At 40.0% G+C, this 22,015-nt stretch overlaps 1 protein-coding gene across 5 annotated transcripts in view; it reads right to left on the reverse strand.

Annotated features, from left to right (window-relative positions):
• The window catches only part of FARS2 (phenylalanyl-tRNA synthetase 2, mitochondrial), a 221,288-nt gene that overhangs the window by 69,790 nt on the left and 129,483 nt on the right, over positions 1-22,015 (reverse strand). For all 5 annotated transcript variants that reach the window (XM_087707510.1, XM_087707511.1, XM_087707507.1 and 2 more), the window contains one exon: positions 11,392-11,552. In XM_087707510.1, the coding sequence (XP_087563636.1) occupies positions 11,392-11,552 (161 nt within the window). The remainder of the gene's footprint in view (positions 1-11,391; positions 11,553-22,015) is intronic.

A 22,015-nucleotide genomic window follows, 5' to 3' on the forward strand; every position in this document is an offset into this window, starting at 1 on the left:
ACCATGTGACCGGGTAGGAGTGGCTTACTGGCGATATGACTGGGTGGGTGTGGCCAACTTGTAAAATGTGGTGAAACTCACTTAACAATGCTAGTATGCTAGTTTAAGGTTATACACACACACATTTTTATTACATATAAACAACATATAAACAAAGAAGAAGAAAGCAATCTTTAAAAAAGCTAGCAGCACAATAAAGGAACAAAAATAAAAGAAAAATATAAAACAGAACAAAACAGGGAGTAGCTTCCGATATTCTTTACAGACATTCTAAGACTAATATATTCTAGGCTTTTTAAAAAAAATGTTTTTACATTTATTTTTCCCTAGGCATCAATTCCCAGGATTTCTGAATTTTATTAGACTGCTTTTGTCCTCTTTTTAACCTTGCTTTTATTCTCTTTTACTGTTTTATTGTATTTTTTTTTTCTTGATGTATTTTATATGTGTTGTAAACCACATCAGGATGGCACAAAAAAAATGCCTCGGATAAACAGATGCTACATTTTGTGACCATAATAAAAGCTAAGCTTTAAAATATAGTCGCGTGGAAAAGTAAACACACCCTACTGATTTTATTTTACTCTTTCAACCTATTTCAACAAACAGATATTTGATCTCCATTTCAATAATGTTGACAGATAAAGGGAATGTAATGTAACAAATATCGTGTGCTGTTTACATTTTGGGTACACATTGCGGAACTTAAATAAACATAAATGCAAATTTTGGGAGTGAAAAAGTAAGTACAGCACTACATTGAGCATTATCTCAAATACCTACAATTAATATCAGATGCAGCAATTAGTGCAAATGATTAGAGCATTGATTTGATTGATTTTATTTTGATTTTATTTGTCTTGTATGCCGCCCACTCCCGAAGGACTCCGGGCGGCTCACAATAGACAAGGGAAAGGGGGAAAACTAGACAAAGACAACACTTTAAAAACAAAACCACAACATTCACAATTTCCGTGGGGCTGGATATTTCACAGGCCCCCCGGCCAGCTGGAGCAGCCAGGACTTGGTGGCTTTGCGGAAGGCCGGGAGGGTAGTGAGGGGCCGGATCTCGACGGGGAGATCATTCCAGAAGGCTGGAGCTGCAACAGAGAAGGCTCTCCCCCGGGGAGTCGACATTGGCTGGCAGATGGAATCCGGAGGAGACCTAACCTGTGAGATCTAATCGGTCTGAGGGAGGTAATTGAGAGGATCTAGGAGGAATCTATCTGATTTAGACATTTCATTTGCTTTGCTTTTTGCTTTTTGAAGTGTGAGGTGCCTTAACTGAAAAAGTTCTCTAAGGTATTCAGAAAAAAAAAGAAAAGATTATAGATGACTATGAGCCTGGAATCATCAACAAGTAGAGAAGATTTCAAATGATTGCCAATTTATCCAGGCCAGGTATACCAGGAAGTTCAGCATGAAGTCAGATACCGAAAGAAATTTCTAAGAATCCCAGAAATTAACTATGTGACCCACAAGTATCTTGCCACATTAGAAAGAAGCTGGGGAAAAAATGAGATCTACACTGGAGATCTGTCAGGAGGAAATCTTTGGTGTCCAGAAGAAAAAACATCTCAACAAGACTAAAACTTTGCTCATGAACTACCTAGGCAAAGACCAGGATTTTTGGAACATTGTGCTCTGGACAAACAAGGCAAAAAACTGTATAGAATTATTTGATCACATCAGAAAAATATGTTTGGCAAAACCCACAGACAATACTTCACAAGAAGAACCTGATACCAACTGACACCAAACACAGGTGGTAAAAATGTTGATTTGGGATCCACTATCAATTTGCGGTGACTCACTATGAATTTGCGATGGCTCAGTGCCTAAGACGCTGAGCTTGTCAATCAGAAAGGTTGGCAGTTTGGCGGTTCGAATCCCTAGTGCCGCATAACGCCCCCGTTACTTGTCCCAGCTTCTGCCAACCTAGCAGTTCGAAACCATGTAAAAATACAAGTCGAAAAATAGGAAACACCTTTGGTGGGAAGGCAACAGGGTTCCGTGCACCTTTGGCATTTAGTCGTGCCAGCCATATGACCACGGAGACGTCTTTCGACAGCGCTGGCTCTTCGGCTTTGAAACGGAGATGAGCACTGCCCCCTAGAGTCGGGAACGACTAGCACATATGTGCGAAGGGAACCTTTACCTTTATCTATGAATTTGCACTGAGAGGGAACATCAGTTAAAATTATATTAGAACATCAGTGGTGGGTTTCAAAAATTTTTTGAACCTACTCTGTGGGTGTGGCCTCCTTTGTGGGAGTGGCTTGCCGGCCATGTGACCTGGTGGGAGTGGCTTGCCAACCATGTGTCCTTTTTCCTTTTTTTCTTTCATCTCTCTCACACTTTTTCTTTCTTTTTTCTTTTTTCTTTATTTATTTCTTCCTTTCTCTTTCTCTTTCTCTCTCTCTCTCTGTGTGTGTGTGTGTGTGTGTGTGTGTGTGTGTGTGTGTGTGCGTGCGTGGGTGTGTGTCAGTGGTGGGTTTCAAAAAAGTTTGGAACCTCTTCTGTAGGTGTGTCCTGCTTTCCGGGTCCACTGGTGGAACCTCTTCTAACCGGTTCGGTAGATTTGACGAACCGGTTCTACCGAACTGGTGCGAACTGGCAGGAACCCACCTCTGTAGAACATACAGAATCTCCTTTTTATAATTACAATTTATGAAATAAAAATCCTGCCATGGAGTTGAACATGTTTTATAATGCACTTGTTTATATAATGCACTAAAGTACACTGTTTCACAGATTTTACAAGATAATGAGGAAGTTGCATTTTTCACCTATTTTCTTCTACTTGTTTTTCCTTCCCAGATCCTTGCTAAAAATTTTGCACAGTACTTAGTTCAGGAAAAAGATTATTTTGTCATCAACTTTGGAATGGGGCAAAATCACAAGAGCAGAAGGATGGCATAAAATCAATGAGGCTGTTTTGCATATTGGATCAGGATTTTCTTTTATAGAGGAATATTTTTGGTGAAAACCATTTTACAGTAAATTGAAAATTATTTCATATGCTTCTTATCTCGAAATTGGATGGAAATAAGATTTGGGAGTATAATTGGAGAGGACTCCAAGAACTAGAGTTCAGGTGCTTTTAGTTTCCCATCATTGATTTAATATTTTAGACCACAGTTCTATTTGTCTTGCTTGTAGCAAGCAGAGGTGGGTTCCTACCAGTTCACACCTATTCGGTAGAACCGGTACATCAAATCTACCGAACCGGTTAGAAGAGGTTCCACCAGTGGACCCGGAAAGCAGGCCACACCTACAGAAGAGCTTCCAAACATTTTTGAAACCCACCACTGGTCCTTGGAGATGATTATTCTACACTATCATGCTCATATTTATAAAACTCAGTGCCTCTGTGAAAGGTAAGGATGACTACTGCGTTTGTGGTGCAATCAGAACATTGCGTGTGTTGAAGTTGTTTAACGCAAACCAAAGATGCCTTTTTAAAAACAAGTTTACATCCTATTCTTATGCATGCCAGTGCTGTGTGTGAGGTAATTGAAGGTGGTTCTGACAAGTGTCATCGGCATCTTCATATCCGGTCACATGGGCGGCAAGCCACTCCCATCCGGTCACATGGGTGGCAAGCCACTCCCACAAAGGAGGCCACACCCACAGAGTAGGTTCGAACAATTTTTGAAACCCACCACTGGTAGCAAGGTATTTGGAAGCTCGTGTGGATAATCATAGGCAATAACATTAAATTCAATGGAAGTATGGTAAATTAGATCATGGAAATGGAGCAGAAGGAAAACAATGCTAAGATGAAGTAGCAGCCAGGGAACTAGAGATCATTTGAGCAAAATCCGAAGACTGCTGAGCATTTTTCAGGGGGAAAAAATGTTTACCTACTTTCAAGGTACACATAAAGAGAATATTTGACACGGTGATAATGTATTCTGCTTTGGGCATTTGACTTGTACTCTTATGCATTTGATTTCTCTTTTGTCTCATTCTGTTCTTATAACAACCTTCCTGCATTTCCTATTTATATCCAATTATTTCTTCTGGAAATGCGGAGCGATCTCAGTGACTGATGGATTGTTAAAATAAGCTCAATCATCTAGGCAAATGGATTCTGAAAAGCTGGAAAATTTAATACGGAAGCACACAAAAGCATTTATTGAAATTTAACCTGCCTTAGTGTTGAAGCATTGAAAGAACAAACAACAGTAAATACAGCAATGGAACAGGAGATGGAATGATATAAAACAAACTCTTGAGAAATAAGGGCAACAATGAAAATTTAACCAAGGAGTAATGGCGAAGGCTCTAGCAATTTAGGAAGTGAAGTAACCATTAAATGAAAGTACTCATCATATCAGATATTCATATCACATATTTTTATTTATTTTAAATTCTGCCTGCTGAATTGTATATCTCAATAATAAAAGTAGTTATCTTTGTATTAAAATTTTAGGAATTAGCCGTTTGCATTAGTTACAAGATTTGATACGAAATAAACTGTTCTAATCCTATACTATTTATTGTGATCTGAGAACAAGTACCTTGATAATTTAAAATGCCATTGATGCAAGCAAGTTAGTTGTCAATGGATTCTTTGTATTTGTATAATTAGAGTCGTTTTATGAAAGCAAGACACCTGTAATTGGTTCACTGACAAATGTGTGCTCAAGAAAGCGTGCCGACAAAACCGTGGCGAGAAAAGAGCAAGGTCAAAATTGTGCCCACAGAAGCGCGCTGATAAAGGCAGGCCGACGAAAGCACGCCATCAAGAAACAATGCGAAAACAACGTAAAAACGCTAACGCTAGCCCTAAGCCTAACCCTAAACCTAACCCTTACCTTAATCCTAATCGCGCTTTCGCCGGCACGCATTTATCGGCGCGCTTCTGTGGGTGCGATTTTGACCTCGCTCTTTTCTTGCCGCGGTTTTGTCGGTGTGCTTTTGCCGGGCGCGTATTTGACGGGTCACGCTGTAATTAAATGACTGAACAGAGTATTGAAGCACGGTGTAAGTAAAATCCTGAGCACATGACTTTTGCTTCTACAGTTATTAACATGCAATATTAATAACGTTTTCCTCGCTGTCTCTGGAACAGACCAAGGCTGAGGAACCACACACACACATGAGATGGATGGGTTTATCTTACTCTAAAACAGGGGTGTCAAACTAGTGGCTCACGGGCCGGATGCAGCACACGCAGGCTACATCTACCCCAACTCCACAAAGACAAAAATAGTTGTGTGACGCGATCGAGTTTGACATCCGCATTCTAACACACTCGACACACTCAAAACACTACACACTCAAAACACTACAACCACAAAAATGCAAGGATTTAGGAAAGAATGAAAAGGATAATATAAAGGATAATATGAGCCAAGGTGGCACAGTGGTTAAATGCAGCACTGCAGGCTACTGCTAGATCAGCAGTTCAGCGGTTCAAATCTCACCGGCTCAGGTTTGACTCAGCCTTCCATCCTTCCGAGGTGGGTAAAATGAGGACCCAGATTGTTGGGGGCAATATGCTGACTCTCTGTAAACCGCTTAGAGAGGCCTGAAAGGCCTATGAAGCGGTATATAAGTCTACTGCTATTGCTATTGCTATTTTTTCTCTTTAACAGCCCTTCAAATGGAAGGATGCTATTATGTCTCCCCCTAGTCCTTCTTTTTGTTAAGACTAAATGTACACAGTTCCTGCAATCTTTCATCATACATTTTTAGCCTCTAGCTCCTAATCATCTTTGTTGCTCTTCTCTGCATTCTTTGTACAGTCCTGGCATCTTTTTTGTAATCTGGTGACCATTTTTGTGTCATGATAACTGTGGTCTTACCAAAACAGTATAAAGCGGTACTGACATTTCACGTGATCTTGATGCTATCCCTCTGTTGATGCTGCCATTGGCTTTTTGGCAGCTGCAACACACTTACTGGCTTATATTTAAGTGAATTGTCCACTAGGACTCTTAGAACCCTCTCACAGTTACTGTTGTTGGCCCAGCTAACACCGATTCTATACCTGTACGTTTGGTTTTTCTTGTTGAGGTGTAAAACCTTACTTTTCTCATCACTGAACTGTATTTTCTGGATAGGAGCAAGTATTCAAGTCTGCCAAGATCTTTCTAGATCTTGAGCCTATCTCCCAGAGCAGAGGTGTCAAATTCATGTCATCATGGCGGCATCACGTGATGTATCGGGACTTCCCCTCCTTTGCTAAACCATCCGTGGGCGTGGCCAGCGCGTGATGCATCCATCCCATGGGCCGGGAGTTTGACCCCCCCTGTTTGAGAGTGTTGGTTATTCTCCCCAGCTTGGTGTCATCTGCAAATTTGATGAGTTTCCCTTCTATCCTCTCATTTAAATCAATTATGAAGATGTTGAAGAATACTGGGCTTAAGATAGAACCATGGTGTACCCCATTGCATGCTTCCTTACATGAACACATCAATCCAGAGTTCTGATTCAAGGCACAGATGACCAGGCTCAAATTAGCAATAACAATAGCAATAGCAGTTAGACTTATATACCGCTTCATAGGGCTTTCAGCCCTCTCTAAGCGGTTTACAGAATCAGCATATCGCCCCCAACAACAATCCGGGTCCTCATTTTACCCACCTCGGAAGGATGGAAGGCTGAGTCAACCCTGAGCCGGTGAGATTTGAACAGCCGAACTGCAGAACTGCAGTCAACTGAAGTAGCCTGCAGTGCTGCATTTAACCACTGCGCCACCTCGGCTCCTTTGGACATATTATGCGAAGAAAAGGAAAAGGCTCTGAGAAAGACGAAAGAAAATTGAAGGGCAACCTGAAGCAAGGTGGAGGGATTCAGGTAGACTGGCAATTAGTACATCATTGGGAGACATGAAAAAGTAAGCTAGGGATAATAGCAGTAGACTTATATACCGCTTCATAGGGCTTTCAGCCCTCTCTAAGCGGTTTACAGAGAGTCAGCATATTGCCCCCAACAATCTGGGTCCTCATTTTACCCACCTCGGAAGGATGGAAGGCTGAGTCAACCCTGAGCCGGTGAGATTTGAACCGCTGAACTGCTGATCTAGCAGTAGCCTGCAGTGCTGCATTTAACCACTGCGCCACCTTGGCTCCTTGGATAAAACATTATGAAGAAAATTTATCAATGTGGTCACTAGGAGTTGAAACCGACTCAATGGAATATAATCAGTCGATCAGTCCATGAATCAAGCAGTCATGTGCTCAAATATTCAATTTTGTAAATATTTCCCCCTAATATCTACAGATTTCTTGGAGAGGGTTCAAAGTTAAAAATTCATTTGGAAGAAATCTTGGAAATTCATTGGCTGTGCCATTTCGATGTTATAGAGGAGTGGAAGCTGTACGTTTTTTTTAACACAAATGTCTAAGTATATTAGTAACTTCCTCAAAATATTTTTGCATGCATGCAGATAATGTTTTCGCTGAGAAGAATCTTAGAGACTGGTGATGTGGAATGGAAGGAACGCACATAACAAACTTGTTTTGCAATGCTATCTTTTTGTTATCCACAAAAATTTTGAGTTCATTTACATATGCTCTCAGATATTTTCACATGTTTACAAAACCCAGAAACTTTGCACATATCCTCCATTACAATAAAGTCGATTAACCAATCATTCACATTGTGGGTTGTTCCTCATTATTTCAGGCATCCAAATTCAATTTACATACTAATGATGCATATTTGTTCTTAATAGGTCTGCTGTTAAAAAGCAGAACACAATAAATTAAAACCATTTAAGCATCCTACTCTAGTCTGATGAAAATATCTGAGAATGCATATATTTGTCTTGTGAAAAAATGCTAAAGATAAACGGAAATGACAAACATGAACTACCGTACGAAGAAAAGCAGTTGAAGATTATCAGTACTACTCTGAGATAATAGTGACTGAACTGGCTGGTTTGAGTACCAGTGGTATTATATACTCATTATATTCTGCAACACAAAGATAAATTGTATTATCTGTTTTTAATGCAGGCCAATTTCCCTTGTGGTGTGGCTTATGCAAACCTAACTGAAGTATAACCAGAATAACCAGTAATTCTTCTCGTATTATATTTGGCATTGTTTGAACATAAATGCCCAACAATTTAATAGAATAGATTCTGACAGAAGGGAAGCTGGAGAATTTGTTATAACCACAGATCTATAGGAAATATGTTATCTTATCCCTAACTTTGGTTTTGCACCAGCTTCACACTTCATGGGACTATAGGAAGTGTGGCTTGGCAGGAGCCGTTGGAGCTGCCACCAGACTCCGACAGCGAGGGGTCTTATGAGTCGGCCCTGGAGGATGCAGAGGACCCTGGACAGGGTTCCGATTCCGAGCAGGGCGCAGAGAGAGTAGTTGGTCACCAGGTGATGCCTGAGCCTTGGATCAGTGGGGAGGAGACAAGAGGGAGTGATCCAGAAAACACCTGTGAGTTGTTCCGGGATGCACGCCGTCGAAGGGCTACTCGGTGTCAAGAACAACTGCGTAATCACAGGAGGTGATTACGCTCAGCTGATGCTCATTAAGATCCTCTCCTGATTATAAAAGAGACTGCTTGTGCCACGCCTTTCTGCAGAAGTCAACGTTAACGATTAACAACAAAGAAACTTGGCAGGCTGGATTGCTGCCAGAGTTTGTTTGCATTGCTGCCAAGTTTTGTAGGACTTGCTGCCGGAGTGCTTATCTCTTTGTTTATGTGGCTTGCAGACAACGAGAGTCTGGACTGATTAAAAAACATTCTCATTTACGTTTGTTTCGGCTTTCGTTTCTGGACGGAGAAGGGGGGGGAGGGTCAGAACAAGGAACTATAGCTGTGCGATTGCCCTGCCTTCCCTTCTGCAACAGTATTGGGCTTCTTCTGATCCTTCCTTCTGCTGGAGCTCATCAATTCATCAGATATCTCTCTCACCTGGAAATTGATATAGGTCTAACTTTCAAGTTATTTCATGACATCTGACACTCTTTCCAACTTCTCAGATCTTGGTAAGACTTCCATCTCCATGATACTGGTGTTGTATGCATCATGTTTTGATTTAATTTTACTTTTCATAATGTGCATTGAGATGAGAAATATCCATGGCATTTCCATATATATATATATATATATATATATATATATATATATATGTATGTATGTATGTATGTATGTATGTATGTATGTATGTATGTATGTATGTATGTATGTATATATGTATATATGTATATATGTATATATGTATATGTATATATATATACACATACATACATACATACATACACATACACATACACACATACATACATACATACATACATGGGTGGGTTTCAACTGGTTCGCGGCGGTCCCTGCGGACCGGTTGGTTGGCGAACCCGGAAGTAAGTAACTTCCGGGAACGGCGACTGGCCCACCTGCCCGCCCGCGCTCCTTACCCGGTTTTGACGAGTTCTGTGCTTCCACGCATGCGCAGGATGCATACAGCGCATGCGCGATCCTCCAGGAGCAGCTGGAGCATTGCACAGATGCTAGTATGCATGCGTGCGCCGCGCGTGTGCACAAGGACACTCGCCGAACCGGTTGGAACGAGGCGAGAAACCCACCCCTGCATACATACAAATATATATCTTTCCATACACATCTGCAGTTCTCCATCTTCCTTCTTGTTACTCAAAGCACAAAGAAGAATGGTTTGTGGATAGCATGGGATGCATAACTTGGATCAAGAACATTACTGATATCCATGCCTCAGTGTTACATGCATGCTCCACCAGGCAAGCAAACTGTTCTCTTGAAGAAACCAGTTATATCATGCTTGAGAACTTGCATAGCTTTTTTCAAAGGTTGAGGGGTGTAGTGGAAGTCCATAGGTTTTATTCACCTAATTTCTTTATTCTTTCAACATCCAGTTGATGTCTCAACTACCCTCCCTCTTGCAATTTTTCACGCTGTTCAAGATGAAACAGACTGATTGATTCCTTTTTTGAGCTCCAAATGCTTTCTCACACGTCTATGAAATCAGTTACTTCTTCATAGTCATTTGGTAGCCTGACCAGACTTGGAAAACAACGCACGTAAAGTAGCAACCTCTATGCCCTTTTCAGTTAATATTGATTAAATGAATAAAATTAGAGATGCACACTGAAACTCATAGAAAGCTGAGCTGAAGTAGGCCACTGCTCGAATATATTACTACTTAAATGAGTTAATATGAGAGGAAATAGTAAATTCCATTTGTGGAAACTGGTGGGTTCTAAACACCAAATTTTATATGAAATTAATAGCTTCTTTCCCTGTGTAGTTGTCAAGGTTTGTTGACTATCCACCAAGTTACTAAGGCTGAGAAAGGCAATATTTCAAACATTACTAACAAAAAAAAACAGATGGTTATTTTATGCTTACCTGGAAAAAAATGCAGTTTGATTCTTAGATTTGGATTCTGATAAAAACAACTCACACAGATACCACTTTAATGAATTCACTCATTTATGATGAGAGCCAGAATTTTTGTTTATTCAGTTTCCAAGATTCAGAATCCTAACCTTTTATTTCTTGACATAAAATATAATAAATGAAACTACAAATGAATATCGCCTGTTCGCCCACCTTCTCCAAAATGGAGCAATAAATTACTCAAGCAAAATATCTGCATTATAGAACTTTAACCTGTCTTAAGGATTAGTTTCTCCATTATTATAAGAACATCTACGATAATCTACCAGAGGTATTATATTTTTGACGTACTTTTCTTTCAAGAAAGTTGTTAAGTAGCTGACTGTTGTGGCCCAGCAGGAGCCGTTGGAGCTGCCACCAGACTCCGACAGCGAGGGGCCTTATGAGTCAGCTTTGGAGGATGTGGAGGACCCTGGACAGGGTTCTGAGTCCGAACAGAGCACAGAGAGGCTGGTTGGCCACCAGGAGGCGCCTGAACCTTGGACCAGTGGGGAGGAGACAAGGGAGTGTGATCCGGACGTCAGCAGTGGGGAGGAGCCAAGGGAGTTGTTCCTAGATGCCCGGCACCAGAGAGCTAATAGGCGTAAGGAACAGTTACGCAGTTACATGAGGTAATTGCACTCAGCTGCTGGTAATTAGGCTCCTCTCCAGGCTATAAAAAGAATGCTTGTGCACACGCCCCTTTTGCAGAAGTCAACACATTAATTAATGTTGGAGAACATTATTGTGAGCTTGGCAGGCTGGATTGCTGCGAAGGCTTGTCTGTGCTGGATTGCTGCCAAGGCTTGTCTGTTCTGGATTGCTGCCAAGCACCTGTCTGTCTGTGAATAAATTCTGTAAAGTATCTTTGGCTCGGAGTGCTTTGGTGTGGGCCAAGGGGGGGGGGTCAGAACAGCTGACTAAACAAAAATAGTATTTCCATAGAAATAAAATTCCAGATGATTTGCTATTAACCTTATCAACATCTTTCATCTTACCTGGAAGTGTATGGTCTGGTCAATGTGAGACACGTTAAATTGTTTCAGGAAACGTTCGTCTTGGCTCCAGAAAAGGCGAATGTCGGGAATCCCGTACAAGATCATGGCCAACCGTTCTAAGCCCAGACCAAACGCCCAACCAATTTTGTTCTCAGCACCAGCTGCAGTTACAGAAAGAAAGAAAGAAAAAAAAAACAGGACATAAAAATAAATTATAAAGCAATGAAATGAGGGTACATTAGCTAAATAATGGTACATTCCAGAATTAAATTAAAAATTTGTAAAGAATGAACTTGAAAAAATAGTGAATCAGCATTCCATCTTTTTACTTTATTCTACCATAGATTCCACTTTTATAGAGCTGTCCTATATTCCCTAACGCACACTGCATTTTTCGTGAAAATGAAAGTCTATTATGTCATGAAGAAGAACCTGTGGCAATAAATTCTGCTTCACAGAGTTGGCCTCCTCAGGGTGCCGTCCGCCAGACAGTGTCGGCTAGCGACCCCCAGGGGGAGAGCCTTCTCTGTGGGAGCGCCTTCCCTCTGGAATGAGCTGCCCCCGGAGCTTCGTATAATCCCCGACCTCCGGTCCTTCCGACGCGCCCTAAAAAGTGGGCTTTTCCAGCAAGCCAGCCTGGCCTGAACAAAACAAAATAAATTATTGTTTATTGTTAATTTTAATCGAACTTTTTTAAAAATGTTATTGTTAATCTTAATTGGGTTTGTTTTGGATATTCTATTTAATTTTTTTTAACTTTTGTAATATGTGGTTTTTTTTTTTAATATTGTACGCCGCCCTGAGTCCTTGGGAGAAGGGCGGCATATAAATCCAATAAACAAACAAACAAACAACAATACTTTGTGTTATGTAAAATCTTTCCTTGCATCCCTTCTGAATCTCCTACTATTCAGCTTCATACGATGATTCTGGATTCTAGTCATGAGGCTACAATAATCCCACTGCAAACGTTATAAATGCAAGGATTGGTCATAAAATAACTTTTTCATCACTGTCACAACTAGAAATGATTGCTAGAAAAGGCAGTTGCTAAATGAGGATTAAAGACTTCTGACTTCATTATTAAAACCAAGTTGGTAGCCAATAATATGAATCATAAGTCCACATGCAAAATTAGCAAAGATTTATGTCTAGTTTTAGAATTCTTTATTTATTTAATAAATCAACCAAGAACTAATATATTCGAGCCTTATATTAACTGAATCCCAAACTTCACTTGTGGTACAGATCTGTAAATAGAATTATAACCCATAAATAATATCCAAGCTGAATTAAATTCTATATTAAACATGCTCTTCAAATCCATATTCATTTTTGACATTTATGCATATTACCACAGATTAGTTTGTCATTCTTGTAGAGAGAATATTATATATGATTGCCAAAAAAGGCATAAAGTGGTGCAGTGGTTAGAGTGCAGTACTGCAGGCCACTTCAGCTGACTGTTAGCTGCAGTTCGGTGGTTCAAATCTCACCGGCTCAAGGTTGACTCAGCCTTCCATCCTTCCGAGGTGGGTAAAATGAGGACCCAGATTGTTGGGGGGCAAATGCTGACTCAGTAAACCGCTTAGAGAAGGCTGAAAGCCCTATGAAGCGGTATATAAGTCTAACTGCTATTGCTATTGCTATCACATACAATGCCAACCTCACTATATTTTAAGGATATATAAGTCTTAATAGTTTAATAATAATTTTAATTGGTTTAAAAGTACAAAGATAAAAAATTTACAAATTAAGAAAAATATAAGAAACAAAAAGAAAAAAGGGGAAAAGGAAGAAAAAATATGTTAAAAAAGGAAAAAAGAAATAACTTCCCTTTCATAAAGACAAGTACAAACGATTTCAGAAAATTACTGCCTTGTGTAACATTCCAATCTAGATCTCTTTATTCCATAATTCATACTACTTTTTCACTATTAAATGTGATAAAGGGGAAAAAAACTGCTTATTGAATTTACAAGAAATTTTATAAAACCAATTGTCTATTTTGGCAATTAATATTGGAATAGTACACCAATGGTAAAACATCTCATACCAGTTTTTTGTTATATTTGTGATAAATTTAATATTCAACTTCCACTGATATTCCTGTTGTTGCATATCAATTGTCCTGTTTAAATTCTTCATTTAATCTTCCATTTAATCATACTCTACGTAATTTTATATCACTCAAACATACCTCAGCTTAGAAGACTAAAATACTTGAAAGATGTAATCTTTCTTACATAAATTAGCAGTTGTGTTTGTATTTCCTATGTTTTTGTTTCAAACTACCCTTTAATAATCTGATGCCACCATTTATGCTTTCATTTTATTTCAGATTATTTATCAGCAGTCCTTTTGCTAGAAACCTCAAGAAATGCTACATTAATTTGGGGGTTTGACAATTAGAAATGTTTATGAATGTAGAAATGCTGGATATTATTGAATTTTGGACCAAAAAGTTAATCTATTATGGTCTTCCACATGCAAAAGAAATGTTGTTTTAATAGTCTATTATGATTTAAAACTTTCAGTCATAAGAATAATCTTGGGATTTTTAAAAATATATATATTCTATTACATTTATATTCCACTTTTTCTCCAGAAATTTTTATTTGGCCCCAATTTCCTTCTCCTTTGCCAATAGGCTCCAGAAGTACTGTTAAACATATCAGTTTCAACTGCCTTTAATTATTAATAATTATTTTTAATCTGATTTTTTTTTAAAAAAAATACTTTTATTTTAAAATATTAAAAAATAGTAAAATAGTATTTTACTTTAGTATTCAGTCACATTCACTATTTAATTAAAAAAAATAAGGGTGTCAGGCCTGCATTTATATTCCTTTTATAATTTTGGCCTGCCACACTTTCTCTTATTTCATTATGCTGTTTCTTTAAGTATAGTTGATGGGAGGGGGGAATAGACAGGAGTAGGATTGTGGAATGTACTGTTTTCATTCTTTTCTAGAAGCCAAGGTCATCTTTTGTCTCTGCACTTTTACACCTGATCGGAAGCAGCTGGGTGGAGATGCCAGCGTGGAAGAAGATGATTGGACCATGTGATGGATTGTGGGTGTGGGGACAAGATCATGAACTTTTAAGTGGGTGGGATTCTGATGTCATTTCCAGTATTGGGATTAACACAGATGTGCCTAAGATATCTGTCTTATTAAATTGGAACAAAAAGGATCGTTTTGCCTTGGACTCTGATTTAATTCTGCATGATACTTGGAACGCTGACAAAGGGATGTTAACAAAACAAAACCAAATTGAAGATTCTGCAATTCCTTTCTGTATAAAAACACAGGGACACTATGTGCCAACTAACATCTGTACACAGAGAACACAATAAGGTAACAGTAACAGAGTTGGAAGGGACCTTGGAGGTCATCAAGTCCAACCCCCTACTCACACAGAAGACCTGTACTAGGGATTCAAACCACTGACCTTTCTGTTCGACAAGATCAGTGTCTTAGCCACGGAGCCACTTCAAGGAACCCTGTCCAGCAGGCTACTTAGCATATATGTAATATCAGAAAATCAAATATGCAATTTTGCAAATAGCTTTAAGGTGCATTTTTAAAAACGCATGGCAGATGAATTGTCTGTCTTCCACAATTCTATAATCACAGTGATTATGACAATTATAACAGCTTTATTTCATCTTAGAAATTGTCAGAAATGATAAAGTCGCCATGGTGGCTTTTAAAACTCATACTTATTATCAAAATGTGTATTGCCTATTACTGTCCAAATATATAATTTAAAGAGAGCAAAAAAAGAATATGTCAGACAGCTTTTGATTGCATTGCTCCTTTCTTGTCTAGTCTGACAATCTAGTCAGCAAATCTCGAAAGAAAAGTATGCGATGACATTTGATCTCTGCTCCTCACTAAAAGCCCACTTGAGCATCAATCACAATTAACAAGTGAAAAGTATCACCATTTAAAATAACTTTGATTGTCAACATTTTAGAGATCTTTATTTAATGAAGAAAGTGAATTGCCAACTTTTCAATCAGTGTTTCATACACTTTAATAGAAATAATGAAGTTGATCCTACAAAACATATTAACTTTTTTATGTAGCCCTGTAAATCTGGTTTTCACCACCCACAGACTTTTTACCAGGCTAAAATAACCCTTTAGTTCACTTTGCTAGGGCCACAACATATCTATCTAATCTTCAACAGCATATATATGTGATCAAATGACAATTTGGCATTTGGAAATCAAGACTCTTTTTTCCTGACATTACAATTTTCAAGAGAGCAGCAATTAATTTTCTATAGTTCAGTGTTGTGGCCCAGCAGGAGCTGTTGGAGCTGCCACCAGACTCCGACAGCGAGGGGCCCTATGAGTCGGCTCTGGAGGATGTGGAGGACCCTGGACAGGATTCCGACTCCGAGCAGGGTGCAGAGAGGCTGGTTGGCCACCAGGTGGCACCTGAGCCTTGGACCAGTGGGGAGGAGACAAGGGAGAGTCATCCAGAAGCCAGTAGTGAGTTGTTCCTGGATGCACACCATCGAAGAGCTACTAGGCGTCAGGAACAATTATGCAATTACAGGAGGTGATTGTACTCAGCTGGTGGTCATTAGGCTCCTCTCCAGACTATAAAAGCTACTTGTGCACACGGCCCCCTTTGTAGAAGTCAATGCAGGATTGAATGTCGGAGGACAGTACTGTGAGCTTGGCAGGCTGGATTGCTGCCAAGCCTTATCTGTGTTTATTGCTGCCTGAGTTGCTGCCAAGGTCCTTATCTGTTTGTTCTGCTTGGCTTTCAGCCACCGAGGTTTTGGTGTCTTGCTATTAAAGTACATTCTAGTTAAGCTTGTCTCGGCATTCGTTACTGGATGGAGGAGGGGGTCAGAACACCTATCTAATCTTCAACAGCATATACATGTGATCAAATGACAATTTGGCATTTGGAAATCAAGACTCTTCTTTTCCTGACATTACAATTTTCAAGAAAGCAGCAATTAATTTTCTATAGTTCAGTATGAAAAAATGAATGGATCTATCTATAGCTTTAAGAGATATAATTTTTGTAGTTCTCGGGTTACTCAAGACAATACAAGTGACCATGCTAGTCCAGGTTAAATATAATGGTATGGATGGGACATCTCCTTCCATAGTACTAAGGAAGAAGTATCTTGTTACACTTCTGCCTTAAACAGAAGGCTGTAAGAATTGTTGAAGAATGGGACTTGAACAACTTGACTGAATAACATAACATAAACATTACAGGAAATTATCATATGTTCTTATCATTATAAATATAGAAAGATTTAACTTTTCTTAACAAATAATCAGGTAAAGTAGAACCATTATTTATAAGACTTGGGAGTCAAAAACTGTTCCAAGTATGTATGTATGTATGTATGTGTGTATATATGTATGTATGTACACACCAGGGGTGGGTTTCTCGCCCCGTTCCAACCGGTTCGGTTGGAACGGGGCCGGCGGCGTCCTCGTGCACGCGCGCAGTGCACGCATGCATACTAGCGTCTGTGCGATGCTCCAGCTGCTCCTGGAGGATCGCGCAGGCGCTGTATGCGTCCTGCACATGCGTGGAAGCGCAGAACTTGTCAAAACCGGGTAAGAAACGCGGGCGGGCGGGTGGACCCTTCGGAATTCCCGGAAGTTACTTCCTTCCGGGTTCGCCGACCAACTGGTTCGCGGGGACCGCCGCGAACCGCCTGAAACCCACCCCTGATACACACACACACACACACACACACAATTAGTCACTTCCCAATATGCAGATCATAGCACTGCCAACAATTTTTCACTTTTTTCTTCTTCCTTGACTCAGCTTTAGCCTTGACCTTTCAAAACAGCTCAACAAACAGTATTCAATATCTGAATAACAACCTAATCCTACTTAACATAATTTTATGCATGAAAAGCAACATCCCTCATCAGAATTAGACTATTAATAAAAGTATGTAACATGGAGCTTCAAAGTGATCAATCAATTAAAGCTTCCTTTCCATAACTTTAAGTCATTGCTGATGCCAAATTAAATGCAAAAGGTTATGAGTATTCTTTACACATGCCAGTCCTATTCATTGAAGTTTACTGGTGACATGGATTGCATGCATTATCGTATGACAGTGGGTTAAATGAAAGTTAGAGAATATAACAAAAATAGCTTGGAAAGTGGGGAATCCGACCAATAGCTAGTCCTACAAGAGAGACCAGATCAAAAAACAACTGCACAGGAAGACTGGAACCACACTTCATCAAAATAGCCTGTAACAATGGAATCTTGCAAGTCTGATTGTGATTTTCGTTCCCTCTTTTTTACTCCATTAAGTCAGCCAAGAGTCTGTCTGAGTGATATCTTAAAACTATCTTCCTTCCTAGAACTTATGGAATGCTTCTGTCCTTTTTGTTCATTTAAATGTTTCTGAGTATTTGCTTCAAGGTCATCTCCATGGCTGTGTATTCCACCCAAAAGGGAAAACTTGGGTAAGAAAATAAGCGAGAATAGCATGGAGTAACTTGCTATTTATGTTTTGGGGAAGCCAGAAAGAGAGCAACATGAAAACCTTGGATGAAAAGATTACAGCAGATAGAGGAAATGTCCTGCACACAAAAGCTTTGGAGTCAATTTTCTTGGCATCTGGTCTTCTGAAAGTGGTTTATAGAATTCTGAGGTAGACCAATAAGCTACTTCTGGAAACCATGAGATGGAGGATTCCTGCTTCCTTGGGATACATCGATTTCTCCTTCTAAGACTGAACTGTTGAGTTCATTAGCTGCTAAGATCTCGGAAGTATAGGTGGCAGAGAATATGCTTCAAGGAACTGCATGGCCAAAAAATCCCTGAGAAATCGAACAGTCTCTGGATAAGGTCCTGTTTAATCCGTTGCATCTTTGCAACATCCACTGTGTTGTGTCCCTGGGATGAGGCTTTGAGAACGTAGCTTTAAAATCCCTCAACTATAGAGGATGAATAATTCCTACAGAGGAATTATTGAGTCTGTCATCTGCACCTCTATAACTGTCTGGTTTGGTTCTGCAACCCAACAAGGCAGACACAATTCAGACAATAATTACAATCGCAGAAAAAACAATTACTACCAACCTGTACACTGCACGAGTCAAAAAGAAGGCCGTGAAAATATTTACAGACCCCTCGCATCACGGACATCAATTGTTTCAACTCCTACCCTCAAAACAACGTTATAGAGCACTGCACACCAAGACAACTAGACACAAGGACAGTTTTCCCCCGAACGCCATCACTCTGCTAAACAAATAATTCCCTCACCACTATTAAACCATTCACTAAGGCTGCATTTCTATTTGTCTTCTCATGGCTCCTATCCCTCATCTCTTCCCCCTTATGACTGCAACTTTATTACTTGTATCCTTATGATTTATATTGATATTGTTTCCTGATTGCTTATTTGTACCCTATGACTATAGTTAAGTGTTGTGGCCCAGCAGGAGCCGTTGGAGCTGCCACCAGACTCTGACAGCAAGGGGCCCTATGAGTTGGCTCTGGAGGATGTGGAGGACCCTGGACAGGGTTCCAACTCCGAGCAGGGCGCAGAGAGGCTGGTTGGCCACCAGGAGGCACCTGAGCCTTGGACCAGTGGGGAGCAGACAAGGGAGAGTGATCCGGATGCCAGCAGTGAGTTGTTCCTGGATGCCCGGCACCGAAGAGCTAATAGGCGTCAGGAACAGTTGCGCAAGTACAGGAGGGAATTGCACTCAGCTGGTGGTCATTAGGCTCCTCTCCAGACTATAATAAGGACTGCTTGTGCACACACCCCTCTTGCAGAAGTCAACGCATTGACTAAAAGTTGGAGAACTTTTGTAACTAGCTTGGCAGGCTGGATTGCTGCCAAGGCTTGTCTGAGTTGCTGCCAAGGTCCTTATCTGTTTGTTCTGCTTGGCTTTCAGCCACTGAGGTTTTGGTTTCTTGCTAATAAAGTACATTCCAGTTAAGCTTGTCTCGGCATTCGTTACTGGACGGGGGAGGGGGTCAGAACAGTTAATTGTTGTACCTTATGATTCTTGATGAATGTATCTTGTCTTTTTATGTACACTGAGAACATCTGCACCAAAGACCAATCACACCTGTCCAATAAAGAATTCTATTCTATTCTCTATTCTATGAATTGCTTGGAGGACCACACCAACGAGGACCCTGCAAAAAAAATGGTTTTCCTTGATGGATATCTGAGTCCTGAACTATGTTTTGGACTATTTATTTGGTCAGGCTATTTTTTTTTTTAAATCCGAAAAAGCAGAATTTAAAGAGCTATGCCAGGGTATTATAGCCCTTGACCATTTATTTATTTATTTATTTATTTATTTATTTATTTATTTATTTATTTATTTATTTATTTATTTATTATTTATTTATTTATTTATTTATTTATTTATTTATTTATTTATTTGGCTTATATACCGCTTCATAGGGCTTTCAGCCCTCTCTAAGCGGTTTACAGAGTCAGCATATATCGCCCCCACAGTCTGGGTCCTCATTTCACCCACCTCGGAAGGATGGAAGGCTGAGTCAACCTTGAGCCGGTGAGATTTGAACCGCCGAACTGCAGATAACAGTCAGCTGAAGTGGCCTGCAGTACTGCACCCCTAACCACTGCGCCACCTCGGCCCAGAAGCCCTCTTCCAAGCTGAGCAACATTAAAAGCTCCAGGATCGGGAGGCTCTGTTAAAGATTCCTCTCTTCTAAAGTGCATATAATGTCTTTCTCCTTGCTGACCAGCTGATTACCATTAGGAACAGCTGGGAAAAAAAGGAACTGACTATTATTCACAAGGCTAACAAGCTAGGGAGAAAGGAGGAAGAAATGATGTATGTGCATATATAAACCCATCTCTATATTTCGACAGCTGGCATGCAGCCTTTGGCCTTTTGAACCTATGTTACCAGAGGGGTGGAAAGGATGATTCCCTCCGGTGTGCCAAAGATCTGATTTAGCACATGGCAGCTTCATTTTACAGTAATTTTGAGTCATTTGTCCTCAAAGGCAAAATAAAAAAAAAAGCTTTTGGGTGTCTTAAGATGAATCTGTTTCATTTGTTTCAGGAAAATAACAGCAATTAAAAAAAAAAGATGATATAAATGTTTAAATGGAACATCAAATCAGAGATATGCATCAATATTTATTACAACAAAGGGCATCCTTTAAAACTTTATATAAATGTACGGGATCTTTCCTTCTGTCCTTCAATGCCCCCCACCCAAAATGGGGGATAAAATGCAGGATAGAAAAATCAACTGTATCTTTTAACCAATACAATTTTCACATTTATACTAGGACTAATTTTAACACAACCTTATTTAAACTTCACCGTTGAAGATACCTTCAGGCTATTTATAATGTATTTAACCAATGGATTGTTCTACCCCTCTGTGGTGTCTTTAAATATTCCTTATTTGGCCTCATCTATTTTCACGTTGATTTAGTACTGGCTAAGAAACCTTGAGGTGAAGGTTACAGCAGGGCACAGAATGAAATTTGTCGCTGATGTCTCTGGAGAACAACCCGGTTCATGTTTCATTTAGCCCTAGAGGTGTGCCAAAATCATCATTTTCTCTTTCGCTTCAGCTCAAAAATTGTTCTTTAGCTGTGAGATAGCCAGACAAATCAAAGAAAATGCAATTTAAACTCTGTTGCTGTTTGCAATGTCATTATCCTGTCCTTTCAAAACTCTCACTTTAGCCCATATTACCAAAACTGTTGCCTTAAATGCCAGGATTGCAGTAACTAAAGACCTGGGCAATATTTCTGTTTTCTGAACAAAACAGGCTTTGGGCTTCGTATACGGACAACTTAAGACACAAGGATTGTCTTGTTGGATCCCTACCACAGGGATGTGAAACAGACGTGGGTTCCTACCAGTTCGCACCTATTCGGTAGTACCGGTTCATCAAATCTACCGAACCGGATAGAAGAGGTTCCACCAGTGGACCCGGAAAGCAGGCCACACCTACAGAAGAGGTTCCAACAATTTTTTGAAACCCACCACTGGTCCTTGGATATGATTATTCTACACTATCATGCTCCTATTTATAAAACTCAGTGCCTCTGTGAAAGGTAAGGATGACTACTGCGTTTGTGGTGCAATCAGAACATTGCGTGTGTTGAAGTTGTTTCAACGCAAACCAAAGATGCCTTTAAAAAAACAAGTTGACATCATATTCCTATGCATGCCAGTGCTGTGTGTGAGGTAATTTAAGGTGGTTCTGACAAGTGACGTCGGCATCTTCATATCCGGTCACATGGGTGGCAAGCCACTCCCATCCGGTCACATGGGCGGCAAGCCACTCCCACAAAGGAGGCCACACCCACAGAGTAGGTTCGAACAATTTTTGAAACCCACCACTGATGTGAAAGGTCCTTTAAATACAGTTGATCCAGAACTAAGCTGAACAGTGAACAGTCCCCCTTCCCTCCTACTTTGGACCTGAATTAATATGAAAGATTAGGAATCGGAAGTTAGGAAACCATAGCAAAAGAACAGGGTGGAGTGTGGGGAGAGTTTGAAGGAATCTAAAGTCATCTTCCAGCATCTGCTTATGTCTCCCTTAGGAAATACATTTTCTCAAGGCCATTGCATGCAGTGGAAAATCCAG

This window comes from Thamnophis sirtalis, unplaced genomic scaffold (genome assembly GCF_051295495.1).
Source record: "Thamnophis sirtalis isolate CommonGarterSnake01/CBP01778 unplaced genomic scaffold, rThaSir2_p1.2 scaffold_2, whole genome shotgun sequence".
Lineage (NCBI taxonomy): Eukaryota > Metazoa > Chordata > Lepidosauria > Squamata > Natricidae > Thamnophis > Thamnophis sirtalis.